General features: G+C 37.6%; 1 protein-coding gene across 1 annotated transcript in view; it reads left to right on the top strand.

The window, feature by feature from the left end:
- LOC131286522 (homeotic protein ultrabithorax-like) overlaps positions 1-18,402 on the top strand; it is a 75,145-nt gene that overhangs the window by 19,387 nt on the left and 37,356 nt on the right. The window contains exon 2 of the mRNA XM_058315484.1: positions 3,902-3,952. Coding sequence (XP_058171467.1) covers positions 3,902-3,952 — 51 coding nt within the window. The remainder of the gene's footprint in view (positions 1-3,901; positions 3,953-18,402) is intronic.

The following is an 18,402-nucleotide window of genomic DNA, read 5'->3' as shown; positions in this document are numbered from 1 at the left end:
TTTATCTTTTTCTTCTTCTTCTTGGCATAACGACCTCTTGGTCATGCCTGCCCGTTAAGGGCTTACGAGACTTGTTTCCCTGTTGTACGTAGATAGTCAGTCCTCTCGTACAGGGGAGGGTCCGGTCACGGTTGGGATTCGAACCCACGCCGTCGAGGTGGTGAGCCCCGTCGCTCATGGGCCGATTTTCTAACCGGCGCTACCGCTCGGCTGTCGCGGACCCCCGCGATTTATCTATCAATTCTAGTTTTTGAGGAAATTAATTACCTCTCACAACCTGAGAGCTGAAATATTTCACCCTGTTCTGGGAATGAAATTTTTCAGGCGAGCGAATTTGATTTCTTATCGATGTTTAATGTTTAATCGATTTTTTCTAATCGATGTTTAAAAGTTTTAATGTTACCACTTTGACGGCCGCACAATTCACGATGTCATAACGCTTTGCGACCGGCGCGTTTGCACTAGTTCCTCCGTATCTGGCCGCCCTGTTTGATCATTCTTTTTCAATCTTTATTAGAATTTATGAACGAACAGCAACGCGCCCTGTGGAATTTGTTTACTTTCCATTTGATATTTGTTTACATTCAGTAGTCTGTGGTGCGTGTCTGGTGACAGCGTTGACAGCACACCAAAATGATGTGATCGGATGCAAACTGAAACGGAGCCATTCCATCTATCGATGTAGCCGGCCGTCAGAGTGTTAATTATTGAAAGTTTTGTTGTTAACTATTGGAACCAAGATGCCATTGGTTAATATGAATTTAAAAAACAAAGAGTATCCGCAACTAACTGCCTTTACTTAAGGCGGATGCAATAAATTTGACTTACAAGCATGAAATATGTATGTACTTGTGACGGTTGATTATAGCTTTATTTTATTTTGATTCTTGTCCGCTTATGTGATATGGTCAAAGCCGGTTATTTGTTGTCTCATCTGCCTTAAACTTAATCTAAAGGTCTGGTTCACTATCCAATATCGAGTAAACGCCAACGGGGAGTATGGTTGAGATTGGTATAGACACGATTGTGTGTTTTTGTCCATATTCTGTTCAAATTCACTAATAAAGATCGTTGCGAAAAGATTAAAGATTCGGGAGTTTCAAAATAGCTACAGTAATCAGGTAATATGCAAGATTAGTTTTCATAACTAACAAATACAGTTGATTGATCCAAGTATGATGTGTTTAGATCAGCTTTAAGAACCTTTTGTTGAAGACATTTGTTATATTTTTTCATATCTTAGATATCGGTCTGCAATAGAGTTGTGTATTTCAGATTCAGATTCATGAATCTGAATAAATCTTTCAACAAAATTAATGAATCTGAATCGCTGAACGAAAGGTACATGAATCTTTGGGGATTCATGAAGATTCATGTATCTTGGTAGAGGTAGTTCCAGCAAGAGTCCTAGCAATCTGCCATGGAAAAACTTGCTATAACTACATGACAGCTGCAAAAAATTTGAATTTTTGTCAACCAGGTGCACTTCATTAAAATAGGAGATGATGGGAAAATACATGCCTCCTACGGTGGGGGAAAACATCGTCGTTTTCTGTTTTAGTTTGTTTTCTCAGTGAATTTTAAATGTAGATGAGCCAAACTAACTAAGGGTGAATGAAATACGTAACTAAACAAATATGTCAAAACTCAACAAACTTTTTAGGCCGAATTTGTACCCAAATGTGATCTATATTTCACAAAACTCCCCTACCTCTATCGCTCTTTGCTGTTCCCTAAAGATTCCTATCCCTAAGGATTCATTAATCAATGAAATTTTATGAATCTCTCAATGAAGATTCAGGGATTCATGAATCCTGAGAGATTCATTTTAATTAATGAATCCCAAGAGATTAATGAATTCCAAGAGATTCATGAATCCCGAGAGATTCATGAATTCCGAGAGATTCATGAAACCCTGAAGATTCATGAATGATTCTGAATGAATCTCTCGTAAAAGATTCATGTGAATGAATCTCGTCGAAAGATTCATATTACCCAACACTAGTCTACAACGTTCGACTTTCTAAGTTGCATAAATCAGCCATTGTAGTGTTCTTCTTCTTCTACTTCTTGGCGTAACAACGGTCATTGGTCATGCCTTTAAGGGCTTGCCTGCGTTAAGGGCTTGCTGTACTTTTTCACTTTGTGTACGTTGGCAGTAAGTCCTCTCGTACAGGGGAGGCCCCGGTCTCGGTTGAGATTCGAACCCACGCCGTCGAAATGGTGAGTCCCAGCGCTCATGGGTCGATTTTCTAACCAACGCTACCACTCGGCTGTCGCGGACCCCCTACCCGCGTTACCATAAAGTTGGATCTACTACATATTTTAGCTTTTTTTTATGTATGGAGTTCTGTGTACACTAAAAACTCGACCAATACTGAACCGTCGCTTCAGAAACTTTTCACACATTATGTTTAAGTACTGCAGATGTTGTTGAAGGTTTGTTTGATCATTATTTTTTGATAAAATCATCTAAATTTTACAATTTAAACTCAGTTTTACTAACACAAACAAAACAAGCATGTAAACAAATGTCAAGGTGTATCCAACATAGTTACCCTAAGGTCTATACATTACGGGGAAATTGATGAAATATCAAACATTTTAAATATGTCGTTATTGTAACTATTAAATCCAAGCATATCTTTCAAGTATTAGTTAAAACAATAATTCTTTTCTCAATCCCTTCGTCATCAAGCAACGCCGGGGCGTCAAGCTAGTTATAAATAAACGAACAGTTCCTCAATACATGTTCCATCGACCATCTACGTACCATGGTGAACCATAAACCGGTTGTGCCTTCTTTCGACGAGCAAAATTGCATAAATTAAACACATTTGAATCATGGTTCATTATACAGTTCCCAAATCAAATTTTTTATCAGAAAAAGAAGTCTTGCTACATATTAAAGGTGTATATGTCACGTGATGTGTGATATGCTCAAGTTTGGGAAAGGGATAGTATTTTTCAATATGTAAATCTTGCGATGACTTGATCTAATCACTCGTTTTCTGTTGCATTGCTTTGTTTGGAAAAGTTCTAATATTTCCTCGCCATGTCGTTTGCAGTATGAAAAATATTTTCGGAATATTTTCGTACCATGTTAAACAATTCTTACTTATCAGTATTGTTTAAAAATTATCGTACTAAAACGTGAATTTTGTGGCTTGGAATTTAAATAGACCCAGCTGGTAACTCACAGCAACAATATTCTCAGATCAACATCATTCATACTTGAGCTAGCAGAAAAAAAGAACTTAACCTTCACAGTTTTGCTCGAACCTGACTCGATCAAGCGGATTGAATTTGTACTGCTTTGGCAAAGGCAAGTATTTGGCATTTAAATTCGGCTCGGGCATTTTTTTGTTGCACGTTTTGCTTCTACTTTCGTTGCGCGGCGTTTATTTCGATTGCACCTGCTTCGGAAACACGATCTTTTGTGTAAATTTTCTACTCATTTATTTTATACTAATCGATGCAATTGAACCAAAGTTTTGATTATTATTGGCAAATTATTGTTGATCACCATCGCAAAAAACACATATGCAAACTGATCATTATTTAATCAATATAGTCTTAGAATTTTGAGGAAAACATTGATTTTCTTTGGTTTTTGACCAAAACTATACAGAAATGTAAAAAAAAAGTGTGGCAATTTTTGAATAATTTTTTCGACATGGCAGGGGTTAATGTGAGAAGTTAAATAGACACAGAAAATGATGAAGGAAATATAAAAGTAAGTTTCTGTCAATGGTGCATATTGCAATGTTAACATAAAAAACATTTGTGTGACAAGAACATGGAGTGTTCATTTTGTTAATTCGACGTAATTTATTTGCCTTAGCAGTTAAAGAATATGAGCCAATGCTAACGTATACAATCATATACTTTCTCTTTACAGGTAAGAGATACTCTGAATCTCTTGCGGGCACACTTCTACCAGACTGGATAGGTAAGTTGCTTTTTATGTTATGTTTTTGATTTTTTATTATTCTAAGTTTTACAATAATTTTAAGATTGATCAGTTTTGGATAAGAATTTTTTACTGCAAACTTCATTAAAAGCGTATATTTTATAGTTTCGTTTTATATTTTAATATACTTTCGGTATATTATCTGCAGCCAGTTTTTTTTTTATTTCTAGCTTGTATTATATTTCTACTATTTTGAGTTAATGTTCATAGATATTTTATAATTTGCTGTCATAAGTTGACTAATCAGTTTGGTGCAAGTGTGTTACGCTTCAGATACTAAACTACAATAGCAATTGTACATCACTAGTAGTTTGTTGAATAATCGTGGACGATTTTAACTCTGAGGTAAGCGCTAGATAAGCAGATTAAATTAGTGTTTAAAATAATCAGTAAATTGGTTAATATTGTAAAAAATGACCCTTTGTTTACCCGGTATCCAAAATTTAAAAATTATAACATCTCTTAAGTCGCATGTATTTTTGAATATGAATTTTTGTATATGTTCGAAAGCCCTTCTTGTTACACCTTATCGAAACATATCGTTTCAAACCTAGACAGTGCTGCAATCGCCATGCCTCGTGATTTTGACATTGAAAGTCGTTTGTTTAAAAATTGGATTTCCAACTCGTTTGGTTCGTTCCTTTTTTGAATCCATTTAAAGTGGTTTCTGTGGAGTGCGTTTAGTGCTGTTTACCAAAAATCAAACGGTCGGTACTTCAATCAATTTCAAACGGAAAAACGTTTTCCCAACAACACGAGCATCGAGACAATAGGAAATAGGCTTGGGCAATAGGACGCGACCGCAAAGCCGCGAGTCTTGCTCATTTGTTTACCTTTTGAAAGGGCCTAACTCTCAGCGCCATGGTCTGGTCGCGTGATACAGCAAACGAAAGGCGCCACCCAGAGAAACAGGTTAGCGGGGGAGACGTGCGTGTGTGCGTAAACAAACATGTTTCAAATCCGTTGTTATATAACGGGATCGAAATTTGTTTACACTACGGATCACGGCAACTACTGTCCATTAGGAATCTCAATGTACGACTGTTCTGAGCGGTGCATTAGAGGAAGTTACTGATGTTTTCAGAAAAGATCGATCGGCATTCAAGAAAGTACTAAAGTACAGTAGTCGATCAAAGGGTTTGATTGGAAAAACTTATTTTGTTTTGAATTAATTCGTGCCGGTACTTCGAACATAAAGAGCATTTAAGTATTGGCTGGCACACTGAAGACAAAATAACACTTTGCGGTCATGTGAAATGTTCGGCACAATGTCTTATGTATGGATTATAGATCAATTCTGTAATTCCCTCAAACCGGGACAGCTTTTCTACTAACTTTTTCAACTGTTTCCTCTGTTCGTAAACTTGTGCAAGCGATAACAAAATACTTGACTTCTTTTTAGCATAATTTACATCCTGTGGTAGAAGTGCTGGGTGGTGTTGGTTTTCGTAAATTATTTTATTCAAGACTGGTCCGTTACGATCGATATGAGACTGAAATAACGCCGTCGTAAAAAAATTTACATAGCATACGGACCTAAACGGTATCAAAAGCTTATAGATAGCTTAAAGTTAATTAAAGTTGAGTTTAGTTTTCTAAATGAAGGAAAACAGATACGAACAGCTTGCCAAACATACATAATATTATTAAACAATAGATTATGTTGTCATTTGGATAACAAGCTTAAATAGAGAGCTATGGAAATTGATTTTTGAACAGCGAGTATTAAAATGTAACAAGCTTTTCGAAAACAGATTCATGTACAAAATATGACACCCATAGATCGGTCATTCAAGATTAAAAGCCTACCAAATCATAAAAATTCCGTTTCATTATATCAGCACCACCCTGAAAGTATGTTAAAGCACCAGAAATGAAGTTGTGGACACTCCTTGGAATGCTTGTTCCAAATCAGTCATGTGGAAACTAGGAAGTGAGAAAATAATGATTACCGTAATGGGCATTCGTAGCACATGTTCATGAATATGGACGAATAAAAAGATTTAATAAATTCGTCATTGTTATAAGCACGAGAAAAGGAACCACCTATTACCATCGTCTTCATTGGCCTACGTGAGGTGTGGAAGCAGAAAAGCTCAAATAAGATTGCTCTACTTTTAATGTATGCTGCACCTTGGCCATAATGCGGCGATAAGACAAAGCTAATGGCTTGTTTTTGAGCGAGCTTTTTGTTATAGAGTGTAATAAAAGGTCATTTAGAATCAAAGAATAGCTGGGCCGACTCAACTCCAAAAAGAACTCAACGGATAAATTATATATACTACACGATGCGTTTCAGTGAGCCGATGATTGATACTTCCGATTTTCCTTCTCAAATTTGAAACCCATGTTAGATGGATCTTCTGTTGCAATAACAAACAACAAGATTTAGCTCGCAATAGACTGGACATTTGCATGTATATTAAAATGATATTGATAAGCAGTTATGATGATTTTCAGAAAAATACTAAAAAATTTTCATGTTGCTACAAATAGAAACTAACCAAATGATTCATAGGAAGATATTGTCAGGAATTATTCCGATGATTCATATTAACAATAGAGTACTTTGCTTTGGAATCATACGATATTGCTGTTTAACCATCATTTTGATCGCTCTTTTTAAGACACTATGACTTCTCTATTCTAGAAAAAAATCGAAATCTGTAAACAGCTGCGTTCAGTCTATTCGTTGGCTATCTTTTGGTGTTTTTGGTATTTTGATGCACCTCTTCCTCATTCTGCTAGTTTGGTGGAAAGCAAAAACGATCTATTTGCACGGAGTTTTAATACCTTTCATCTTTGCTTTTTGACATTTGAATTTAAAAAAAAAAGTTGGCACTAAATCGCTAACATACTAAGCTATGAAAAATAGTTTCATATTTTTAAGATCACAAATGACGGCACGAATTGACCTTGAAGTTGTGGAATTTTTAATTTTCCATAGGTTGTTTCCGTCCTGAGCTTTGTTCCATTGTTATGTGGTATGCGTTACTATGGGAATTGAGTTTGAGGTTAAATTATGACGTCATTTGTAATCGCAAAAATACGACTTTATTTTTGAATGTTGCACTATACATTAGCGCACACTTTTTTGTCACTAGCAATATTCATTTTGTAGATATAAAAGTTAAAAAGTACTCAAATTCACTCTTTTTATTTTACACCGAGCTAGTGATGGAGAGGTGTATAAAAAACCAAACATGCAAAAAGGTAGTCAACACATTTTTCAATTTCAATTTCAATTTGGCTGCTGAAAAGCATAATAGGGGTCAACTTGGTTCTCGGAACCAGTCGCACAGAAAAATTTGAAATTTTTGTTTTAGATATAGCTTTGGATTTTAAGAATTTTTTATCAATTGTAGCGTATAAAAATGAAAGTATGATATGGTCTATACGCTGGTCCGTACCAATCATTCTATATCTCCTTTCCTCTCTGTTATCACTACACCATTAAAGACCAATTCGTCACACGTACCAATGCTTTATGACCGGTGCTGTAGCAGTCCATTTGCCGCTGTCCCCGGTGGCAACGGGTGCTCTTTAAATCACACCTCCGGAACGCGGGCGCCAAACTAAACTCGCTATTAAAACGGCGTCGGCCACTACCGAAATTCAGTACGCCCCCCTCCATTGCCTTGCTATAACTGTTGTGCGAGTAATACTAATAATAGCAGCAGCAAAAATAATGGCATTAACCACGCCCTAATGTATAGTTTATTCTCCAACACGCTCTCTCACAGTTTATGGTCGATTTTTCTTTTCCTCGTTGCTCCCCGTTATTCGTCTGGCAAAAGGTTTCTTGATTTTATTTCTTCCTTGCTTCGTTGTCACCGCAAATATCTTTTCTAAAAGATCTCTTCTTTTCTTTAATAAGCGAAGCGCTGCGCTTATGCAGTACTAATACATCTTCGTCGTTGGCACACGGTTTCTCTTTGCACTCACTCTTTCTCTTACCCCAACTTATCAGTGAGTCTCTTTCACGCTCGCCTCTCGTGCTCCCTCTTCTCTTTCTATTGCACGTATCCTTAAGCGTCAGAATCTATGGACCCACCGTAAAGCATTTCGGGATTCTGAAATTCCGGTACTCTTTCTACTTTGAACGGTTTACGCGTAGTAGCAACCGCACGTGTGCGAAAGAAACGAAACGAATGCGAAATGGTAGCACTATGATGAACGAGAGCGAAAGAGCACGAACCATGGTGACGGTTGAAGATTTATGGCAGTCAGTCGCAGAGATTCGATCGAACTGGTTTAAGAGTCGGCTGGTGGAAAAGGCTGGTGCATGAAGTAGCTGTTGGGGTATGGCAGCGCGTTCCTTCTAAAAACCAGCCTCGTAAGAAAAGGACCAAATTTCATGTGTTTACTGCTATATCTAAGTCGGTGACAAAAACGTAGCTTCGAAATGGCCGCCGGGAGAAGAAGGTTGGATGATTTATGTGTTGACATAGTTTGTTCTTCCTCTTTTTGGATGAGCCTTGGGTGGTGGAAGCCTCCCTCGCAGCACCAGCTCCCCACGGTACCATTCCGCCGGGGTCCGAGAAGCATCATCCACCATTTATCGTTGTTCCAATAACCACCGTCATGCGGATGAGTTACACAGGACATAGCGTTCTGAAATTTTCAGGTTTTCCCCTCTATTTTTTGTAGGTTCTGAAGGATTCTACTTCCATTGTTATATCAGTACGTACCGTATCTACACATTAGTAAAGCATTCTGTGGCGGGTGTACTTGCGGAGAATGTGTTTCACCAGGCCAGAGAAGTTTTAACTGGCCGAATAGATTGAATGGGGTGTAAGTCGTTCTGTAGAAAGCATCGAAAAGGGGAGTTAGGAAACTGTGTCGTTGCCCTTACCCGTGAAGGCCTGGTTCAGGTTAGTCTACCATATGTATGATTATAGCGGTTAGAAGTTAAAGGTGAACGGTCGAGTAAGGCATTATTTCAATGTAGGCAATATGATATGAGCGTAAAAAATGTAAAAAACTTTTTATATGGCATTTGTAATTGTTGAAGTAATCGATATCTGAGAGAAAGATTAAATAATCTAAGTCATTGTGCTTCCGTGTTATTTATTTATTCCTATAGTTTGTTGGAAAACATCTGCTGTTTGGATGATTTAAAATTATTTTTTCCACCTAGGCATGACACGAAGCTGATCGTAGCGTTGAAGAAGATGAAAAAGAAGTAGAAGATGGCATCTCTCGTTTGATTTAAAGGTTACTTTTGCGAAAGAATTGAATGATGTCAATTTATGGTGCACATAACATAATAAAATTTGATTGGCAAAATTGAAAGTACATCAAAAACAAACTACAATGACGTAGAAAATCATAAGATGTCTTTAAAGAAGTACAATTTTTTTTCTCGCAATCGTTGTATTTTTCATTTCCATGTTTGGCTTGGTTTTGATTTTTTGCTTGATAATCTATCGAATTTCCACTAAATTGACAAAATCGCATTAAGTGCGCTTTCACATACACTAAAATTCTGTTTAGAAACATAAAAGTATGCTTTATTTATGCTAATTGAACACTTTGACAGCACCATTATAAGCGTTTTAGTGCTCATAAAAATCGGTAATTTATGGAACTGAAAAAAGCAAAAACAAAACTTTGTTTTGCCTTATTTGAGGTAAGAATCTATTCGTATACGATCGAAAGCAAACATATAATAACATTTGTGACCTTCATACCCACTTTGACCATCCAAAAATTTGATGAAATGAAATGTGATGTTTTTATTATGATTATACACTTGACATAAGAATAAGTTAACATCTGCATTGAAATGGACTTTTAAAAAAATTCTTCATTGTAAAGAGTTTTGTTATGTAACATGAATTTATCTTTTCTAATTCCTTTAATGAAACTAAATTGTCGTTGTCTATGCTTATTCCACAATGCTCCAGCTATTCGTATGTTCATTCGTAACATAAGGCCAAGACCAATCGTTTTTTAAGACAGTAATTTGAATTAATTCGAATTTACAAATTTTGTTCACTACAATAGCACTTGTTATTAATTTTTTTAATTTTTTCAATTTTACTGAAACTGTTTGTATTTCGTTGCATTTGTGAATGTTGGTCAAAGTGTTTTAGTTTTTATCTCTGTGTATCAATTAAAAGTTTTCCCCGTGAAAATGATACGTTAAGGTGAAAACTGAATCCAATAAATCCTGGATGTAAAATGAGAAGTGTTTTCATCGTAACTCGTTAATTCGTCATATAGTCGTTCAGGGACCTGCTTATCGGTTGGAGCAAATATTGTTCTCGCCAGAGAACAACTTTTGTCAATAATAATTCTTACTCCAACTGACCATCGTTGGCGTAACGCTGTATCACTATTTCCATTCACACGTACACCTTCGCATTCGCTTAGTTGTAACTTGTGTGCGTGAAACGAGAAAGAAAGGTATGAATGAATTAGTGACATCCCATGCATTGACGATTGTGGCGTTGTGTTAGTAGCAACCATCGTTGGGGATCTGAATATTCTTATTTGAAGAAAAAGTTACTGTAGTTTAATAGCTGATCAAGAGCTAAATCAATCAAGATGCCTAACATTACACAGTTTTGGATACACGAAATGTTAAGTAAAAGATAAATAATTACACTTGTACCGAACTATTGTAGCTAAAAACCGCCACGCTACAGTGCAAGATGAAACTATGATGATTGTTTAGAGCCGCTCGAAATAGAATTTCTCCATAAAACACAGCACACACTATGCACAATGAAACACAAAAATATCCACTATACGCAGCATGATACAAAAACAAACCATAAACTTCACATTCAACGATCAGACTTACGAAGTCGCCATCGAATGTTTTCGCGAGTGACGTCTGTGCAAGAAGCAACACGATTGAACGCGATGGAGATACTCTCGATTACTCTGGTGTAAGAGATAGCAACAAAGGCGCACGAGAGAATGCAATATGGCAGCCGATTGCCCTTCATATAACCTTTCCTTGTCGATTTTGTAGATCCTTCTCTTACTCTCTCATGGAGGGTGTCTCATTTCTTCCAACGGAAAGAAGCGTGCTTGTTCGTTAAGTTTTGTGAAACAATTTCGTTAAGTTTTACGATCCGTGATTCGAGAGAGTGTTTAGCGAATCCGAGAGAGCGTTTAGCGAATGATGTGGATGGTGTGCCTCGCAGGGAAGTCGTGGAAATTGGGCGAACGATGATTATGGCGAGTCGGATTGCCGGTGGTGTTTTTTTACATCTTTGGGTGGCGAAATTGCAACAAAACTTGCAATTGCCATTTGACCGGACATAAATGATGCACTTAGTATGGAAGAAAAAAAATAAGATGGAAAAATAAGCCACCAAACTCTGTTTATGTGCAGCATGAAAGATGATGATGGCTGACTGTTTGGCTTTCATACTGATGAAATTTTGCTCTCTTGCATAAAACTCCATCACCACCGTAATTGTACCAATCAAACCAAATTATCCACTTTGGTACGGGAAGGGTTTTGTATTAATTTGCGATTTCATGGTGCATTTCGTTGCCATTTTTAATGAAACCTGGTGAATAAATAGCAGACTACAAGTAAGTGCATGCACCGACGATATCTTAAAAATGAATCGTCCATGGTCTTCTAGCGAGATCGATCTTGAGTTGATCAATTTTGTGCTTTACTATAGATTCGACTAGGCGTTTTACGGGTGGTCCTAGTCAGTGCACTAGCTTATGTTGATTCTATTATGTTGATGTTTCCATCCTAGCGTTCGTCGAGCGAGCGAATGAATCACTTTCTTAGAATTGGGGCGTTCAACGATCACTGAACGAATCTTTTTTATAACCATCGGCGAATTGTTTATGAGAGTTCTCGATACCTTTCGTCTTTTCAGAACACGAGAAGGTAGCGATGGGCAAACGTGCCTTTTTTATTCAATGTGCTTTCTACTTGACCATCATTATGCTGTGGCTTCGCTTAGTTTACTGTTCCTTTGTTTTAGTTCGTATAATATATTTTATACGAAAGAAGATTTCGAATAACGTACGACGATACACGATTAAGAATATTCGTTGGCTTTAGCTAAGGTATTTTTTTTTAAACTGTGAAGCATATAATCTTACTCCTCTGGCAACCCTTTCGTTCTATGTATTAGGACAGACGTTAGGCAATGTTGCATCTCAGCTTTAACAACGTGATTCAGTTTTTGTTCGAAGTCTACTCGATACGGTCAGAATTTGATATTGCCGAGCAGCTCGTCCTTAGCATAGGATATCTTCAATAGAATTTAAATAAAATTCAGAGTTGGTTTCGCGGTGGTTTTGTCAGAGTATCAAAAGGTGACTGCAATACAGTAACGGTACTCAGGAAAAGGTGAAAAGTATTTTTATGCTAAAATGCATCCTTCGGTTTGTAAGTGACTTTTAGAAAACAAGGTGCAATTGTTTTACAGAAATGTGATGGACAGGCAATAAAAAGTGAAAAGAATCGAAATTTTGTAAGGTTGCTGAAAATATTACGTGAGGTGAAAGTTACGTAACATTTGTTATTTCAAGCCATAAAAATGCAGCTTGGTACCTGCTGCTTTATTCGAAAGCAGGCAAGGTGTGTTTGATTTATGTCAGTGCAATAAATATTTCTGATGGCTTTGTAACATGTGAAAGTCAAGAAAATTGTTTACCTCAGGAAACTAGTTGAGCCGTGAACAGATTTACGGTGCATACGAAACGTAAAAAGTAATAAAGCATTGTTCTTTTCGATGATCAAAAAAAAACAAATATGCATCGGCCGAAGAAAAATAAACATTCCATGTACTTAAACATAACTATAATTCGTTGGCAAATAGATTGTAGACTTTCACAAAGAAAAAAATCTTCAAAGCAGACGTTCCTCAGTTCAGCGTGTGTTGCTGCAACGCTTCTGACGGTTACCGTAGCAAAAGAAGCGGAAACAGGCAACTAGCGAGGATGAGTGCATTGAGAACATTTAAGATGTATGATCTGAATAATAATTTTGGATTTCGTGCCAATTTGTTGCCCAAGTTTCACCGAAGTTAGTATATGCATGCAAAAATGGTTTCTGCGTAACTGGGAACCGTAATTCAGTCGGAAGCTATCTAAGTTCAGAGTAAAATTTTTAAAATTTATTTTCTTTGACAAATTTTATGGATTGCTCGGAAGCAGATGTATCTTTCGAAAACTATTGTGGACGGTCGCTCTGCTGGAAAGACGAAGAATATTAATGTTTGATAACAGAATAATTTTTAGCTTGACTTTTTGAAAATTATTGTAGTTTGGTACGTCACAGTTGAAGCATCTGCAAAAAACATTCATTGTGTTGGTAAATCATACTAGTGCTCAAGAGTTCTTTTGTGCATGTATATTTTATCGTTATGGTTGTATGGTTTTTTTTAAATATGTTGTTATTTGAATTCACTTATTATAACAGAAATGTACCATATTGCAAATGTTATGAATGTTATAATTATAAATAAGGGCTCTTTCCCTTGTATTCGGCATAAACAGAATGGATGTAATGGAATGAATGCTTAGGGCGATGGAACTGTGTTCGTTGTAGAGAATTGTGTATCATGTAGACAAGACACAGTGAACGAATAATAAATCACCATTATAACGGATAACAGTAAAGTTACACTGTCAAAAACGCGTATTCGATCAGACTTCGGCAATCCGTGTTATGGAATGAGGTTGCATAATAATCATGGGGTACTGCGAATGCGCTCATAATTATTCCGTCGTGATTTTCATGAAACGTACCGAAGATATGAAAATTAACAATGGCGTAGGAATCTAGGCGATTTTGAATCTAACAATTATTACGACGATCCAACTTTATAGAGTTGGGGATGAAATTGGCATCGAAAATCAGGCAAATGCACATAAAACTACAATTCGGCCGTCATAAGGGAAGAAGTTTCCGGCGAATACTTGCTCAATAAAAGCATAAAATCATATCAAATGGCATATAACCTGGAGGTTCGAACATACCCAACCTCCGATCGTTAGGTGCTCTATCATAAGCGAATGGAGTTGGATTCCTTTAATGACAATGAAGCTGCAAAGCCCTGGATAGAAGTAACAACAGGACTATCGGTCCATGGGCTGCATTCTGTTGTTGGAGTTACAGTCAATAAATTCGTTCTGAATATACATTTGGAGATACTTTGGCGTTGGAAAATTTTATCCCCAGGTTTGGTGACATGATACCACGTTTGTTATTACCACGGTTGTGAATGTGTTTCCAGTATGATGGTCATTGACATTGCACAAAAGAAGTGTACAGAGCAAATGTGATACTGATTTTGTATAAATAACAATACCGATATTAATTATGATCAACAATAACAAAGATACTTCAGTCTGTGAAGCTCAGTGTTGAATATTATGTTAATGTGTTGTTGAGAGGGTAGAGAAAGTTATTTTCGTTACATTAAACATTTTTTTCTTTTCAGGAAAATTACCAGTAAAGAGAATAAGTTTTGTTGTGATAAATTATTTTTTTTAGGTTTTAGTAACTCTTTTGCAATCTTGACATATTTACCACTGAACTGTTATGTTCATAAGATCAATGCAATGCTCACCTTAATTTTAGGGTGATAAGAAATACAATAACGTGGCATACTATGCTTACACAACAAACCATTCCCTCAGTAAGCATGAGTGAGCATGTTTGTTTTATTTCCCGCATTGCCTGAAGGTAATAATGATGGCTGCACCAGTTCTAACAGTAACGTACAATGTTGACCATAGTACCAACGCGCAGAACTTACCCGGCAGCAGCAGCAGGTTGGTTGATAAGTGTACGATCCACGGCTCCAGAATGGTTTATAGGCGGTAGGACTGTGTTTATCAATTCCAAAGTGAATGTGTGCTCTTCCTTCGCCGTACCTCATGGCATCGATTTGTAGGCTTTACACGAGTGAACGAGTGACGGTGTGTATGTGTGGCTGGAGGCGAATCGAGTTCGCTTACAGTAAATTTTATAATTTCGTCCCTTCGTTCCAATTCCTATCCGTGGTGGCGTCATTTTTCTCACCGCCAGGCACTCACAGGTCCCGCCTATCGTTTTCAAAACGACCACATATACACAAACAGGCACACAAACATATTCTCAAATACATCGCTCGCAACATGTTCAGAGCTGGATAGATAGCGAAGCAATTAAATATATTTTCTTTTTTTCTTGTTTTATCATCCTGCGTCTACTCTTTTGCTAAAACCCAGAAAGCCGGAAGGCAGGGATTGTGTTATCCCGAATGAAAATGCTGAAATTTTCCTCCCCTTCACCACCGTTTCGTATTCGAACTTTGGGCGGCATCGTGACATTCGCAATGCCATATAAAAGTAGTTGGTGACCTTTGTACCACGAACGGAGGCTGAGTAGGAAGAATGTTGGCCTCTTGCAAAATATTACAATTGGATAATAATTGGCAATATGAAATATAGACGTTTTTTAAATTTCCGCCAAGGACGAGGTAATTTTTAATTATAAAGTAAGTTTTCTTTTGGTATTGACAATCTTTTGATATATAATTGCTACTTCATTCGACTCAGAAGAAGTACCAGGCACATGAAAATAGGAATAAAACTGGTTGGATTTTTACAATAGATTTAACTGTATTATCTTAGATGGGTGAACATTTATTTGAAATTGATTGTGATAACCACTCGTTGTAAGAAATGTGTTCTAACAACACCCTCAATAAAATATTGCTGTTACCTAATTTCTTAGATTATGCCAATGCTGTGCTTTTCAGATTAGTCGTCGTGTCTTTTCTGACGCTTATTTTCATTGCTCGCTTGCCATACATCGGCTTCCAAGACTGTCACTCAAAGCCTGTTCTGCAAACCTTGTCACAGGTGCAACAAAATGCAATGTAGAGATCAAATTGCAGTGTAGATCACAGCTTCTAGCTGTTGACCACAGGTTCTCATATGGAAGATAGAATGAAAAAGTATAAAATAAAAATAATAATAATCAAAAACGAACCAATAAGAATTTGAGAAAATGGCTTCCACTTCAGTATTCCACTGATTAAAACTTTAGACTGGATGACGGGCTTGTAGAAAATTAAAATACATAAATTATTCATAAAGATGTCAGTCGCATAACTTATCGATATATATCAATTTGAGTGAAAAAGGGAGCAATAAAACAGAGCCCAAAATGCAACCATTCTCGTCCCCTCTACTCCTGTGCGGTCAGTTTACGGGGAGAAGCTTTTAAAAATGTGTCCAAAATCGACCAATCAGGCAGCAATTCTCCGACAAAAACTCCGACAGGGTACCCCCTGGCGAGAGCGGTGGTTATGGTTGAAACGGGAGTTACCGTTGCTTCGATTGGGTCCTACAATTTTGGATCATTCTGATACCGGGAACAGAGGACTTGCTACACACATACAAGGTTCACCAAACCTTTCATAGCTCTTCAGATGTATACGTGTTGAATAGCCTAGTTAATCTAGGCAGCAATTTGCAATTAAATTTTGAAAATTTACGGAACATTGGAATAGCGAATAGCGAATGGCATTGGAATAACATTTGTCTTTGTTATAATTGAATATGCATTTTAGTTGCTTGGTATATTTCTTGCATCCCATTTGGCGACCGTATCATGTGTTACGGATGATACAGAATTGGAATGATTGCATGAAACAGCAACTGCCATACGAATTGGAGCGATTGTGGTCATCTTTGGGCATTTTTCATGCTAGCAAGCAAAGCTTGTATATAATGTTTCGGAGAGACATCGAAAGTACGTAAAAAAGACACTCTCTTTAGCGGTCTGTCGGTTTTGCCTTATTTTGTTCGAGTTTTCCACCGTTCCATTCCCAAGCATTTACCGCGTATCTTTTCGCAGACGTTTTGTTTTTCTTCGTATGGGGTGAGATTGCTATCGAGTGTCTTTGCGGTTTTCTATTTGCTTAAAACACACATGCACTCAATACAAGGAGCTAAACGGGGATGATGACGACCCAGGTAAGGGTTCGATGAAAGCAAAGCTGAAATACGGCATTCAGTTGCACGAAGAATGACATGATGATAGCGAGCGGGAAACTTCCTATAAGGAATGAAGGAAGGAGAGCACACGTTAGGAAACGCGATTATCTAAACATTATTCATGTTGTCCGTTTTGTTGCTTTGAGGGAGGTGACGGTGGGGATTTAGCTAAACCGTTCCCCACGAGGTGCGTTTTTTTTGTCTGCTTCAAGTTATGTCTCGGTGCGCTGGTAACGGTGGAAAGAAATTTCTACCGCAATGCCTGTCCTGTGTTGTGGGCTCGTGTAGTTCATGGATGCAAGTTTTCTTTTTTCGTTAAAACCCTACACGGAGTGCAGACTGCATTGAGAAAGAGGAGCATACCTGGTTACTAAGAGGGAACCATGCAATGTTGGTTAGGTCGTGCGAATGCGGAACTACGTCGCTCGGTTGTATTGAATCTGCGGGTTTTGGGGTGAAATGGGTCGCTAAGGCGCAATGCCGTGTCGCCGGTCGACTGGTCGCCGATGCGATCCTGAGGTTAGTCTATCCGCCTTGCGCTTGTGGTCATGTGTGTGATCATGTGAGCGAGGTTTGGACATGTGCATTTCGTTGCCCACCATGGAGGGTCTTGCTTCATTCAAGCGTGCTATCCCTTCCAGTACCTTGATCCACGATAGCATCCAGATTTTTCTGCATGGCAAGCTGGCGTCTAGGCGAATGAATTTCGTCGCAACCCTGGCACGTTTGAGGTAATCCTCTGCGTCGGTGCCGTTTTGGAGCCACGGATCTGCGTTCAATCATGATGCTAGTTCACGTTCTTTTTCCAATCACCTTTCCATAATCATGCAGCTAGAAACACCGAGCACATAATCTGCCGGATCTAGCTCAAGAAAGGAGTAATGATGGCATCTTTGGTAGTTTTTTTTTCGAAGAATACAGAATTAATGTAACCTCACATGACCGCCCGAGAAATCAAAGGTATATTCCAAATTTTATAATATTTTTAATCACCATTATTGTGAAATTACCAGCTCGAGGAATATTATCAAAAGTAAACGAAACATTATCACTCCCTTACAAAACAATTGTTGGTTACTACAAATTGTAATCATTCATTCGAAGTAATCGAAGTAATATGCAAATAATTAATCTATCTACTAGAACCATGCAGTATCATTGTGTTGAATATGTGTGTTGGTTTGATGTTGCACGTAATAGTCTGAGAAAAAAGCTCCGCAACATTGACGCATCCATCTTGACGGTGTCGCAGATTCTTGATCGTTACTGTTTAGCAGCATTTTTGCTAGGTGGTGGTTTTGCCACGACTATCTGCAGTGAAAGGAAAGGTATTGTCCATGGTGTAAAGAAGGGATTGTAAACAGGGAAACGAAAAAAGAAAGGAGATATGAAAACGGAGAGTTGGAGTGAGACAGCGTTGGTCCTCTGTAGTACCATCACGGCGG

Source organism: Anopheles ziemanni, chromosome 3 (assembly GCF_943734765.1).
Source record: "Anopheles ziemanni chromosome 3, idAnoZiCoDA_A2_x.2, whole genome shotgun sequence".
Taxonomy (NCBI): domain Eukaryota; kingdom Metazoa; phylum Arthropoda; class Insecta; order Diptera; family Culicidae; genus Anopheles; species Anopheles ziemanni.
Note: the sequence above shows the minus strand (reverse complement) of the source record. Positions and strands in the feature narration are given on the sequence as shown.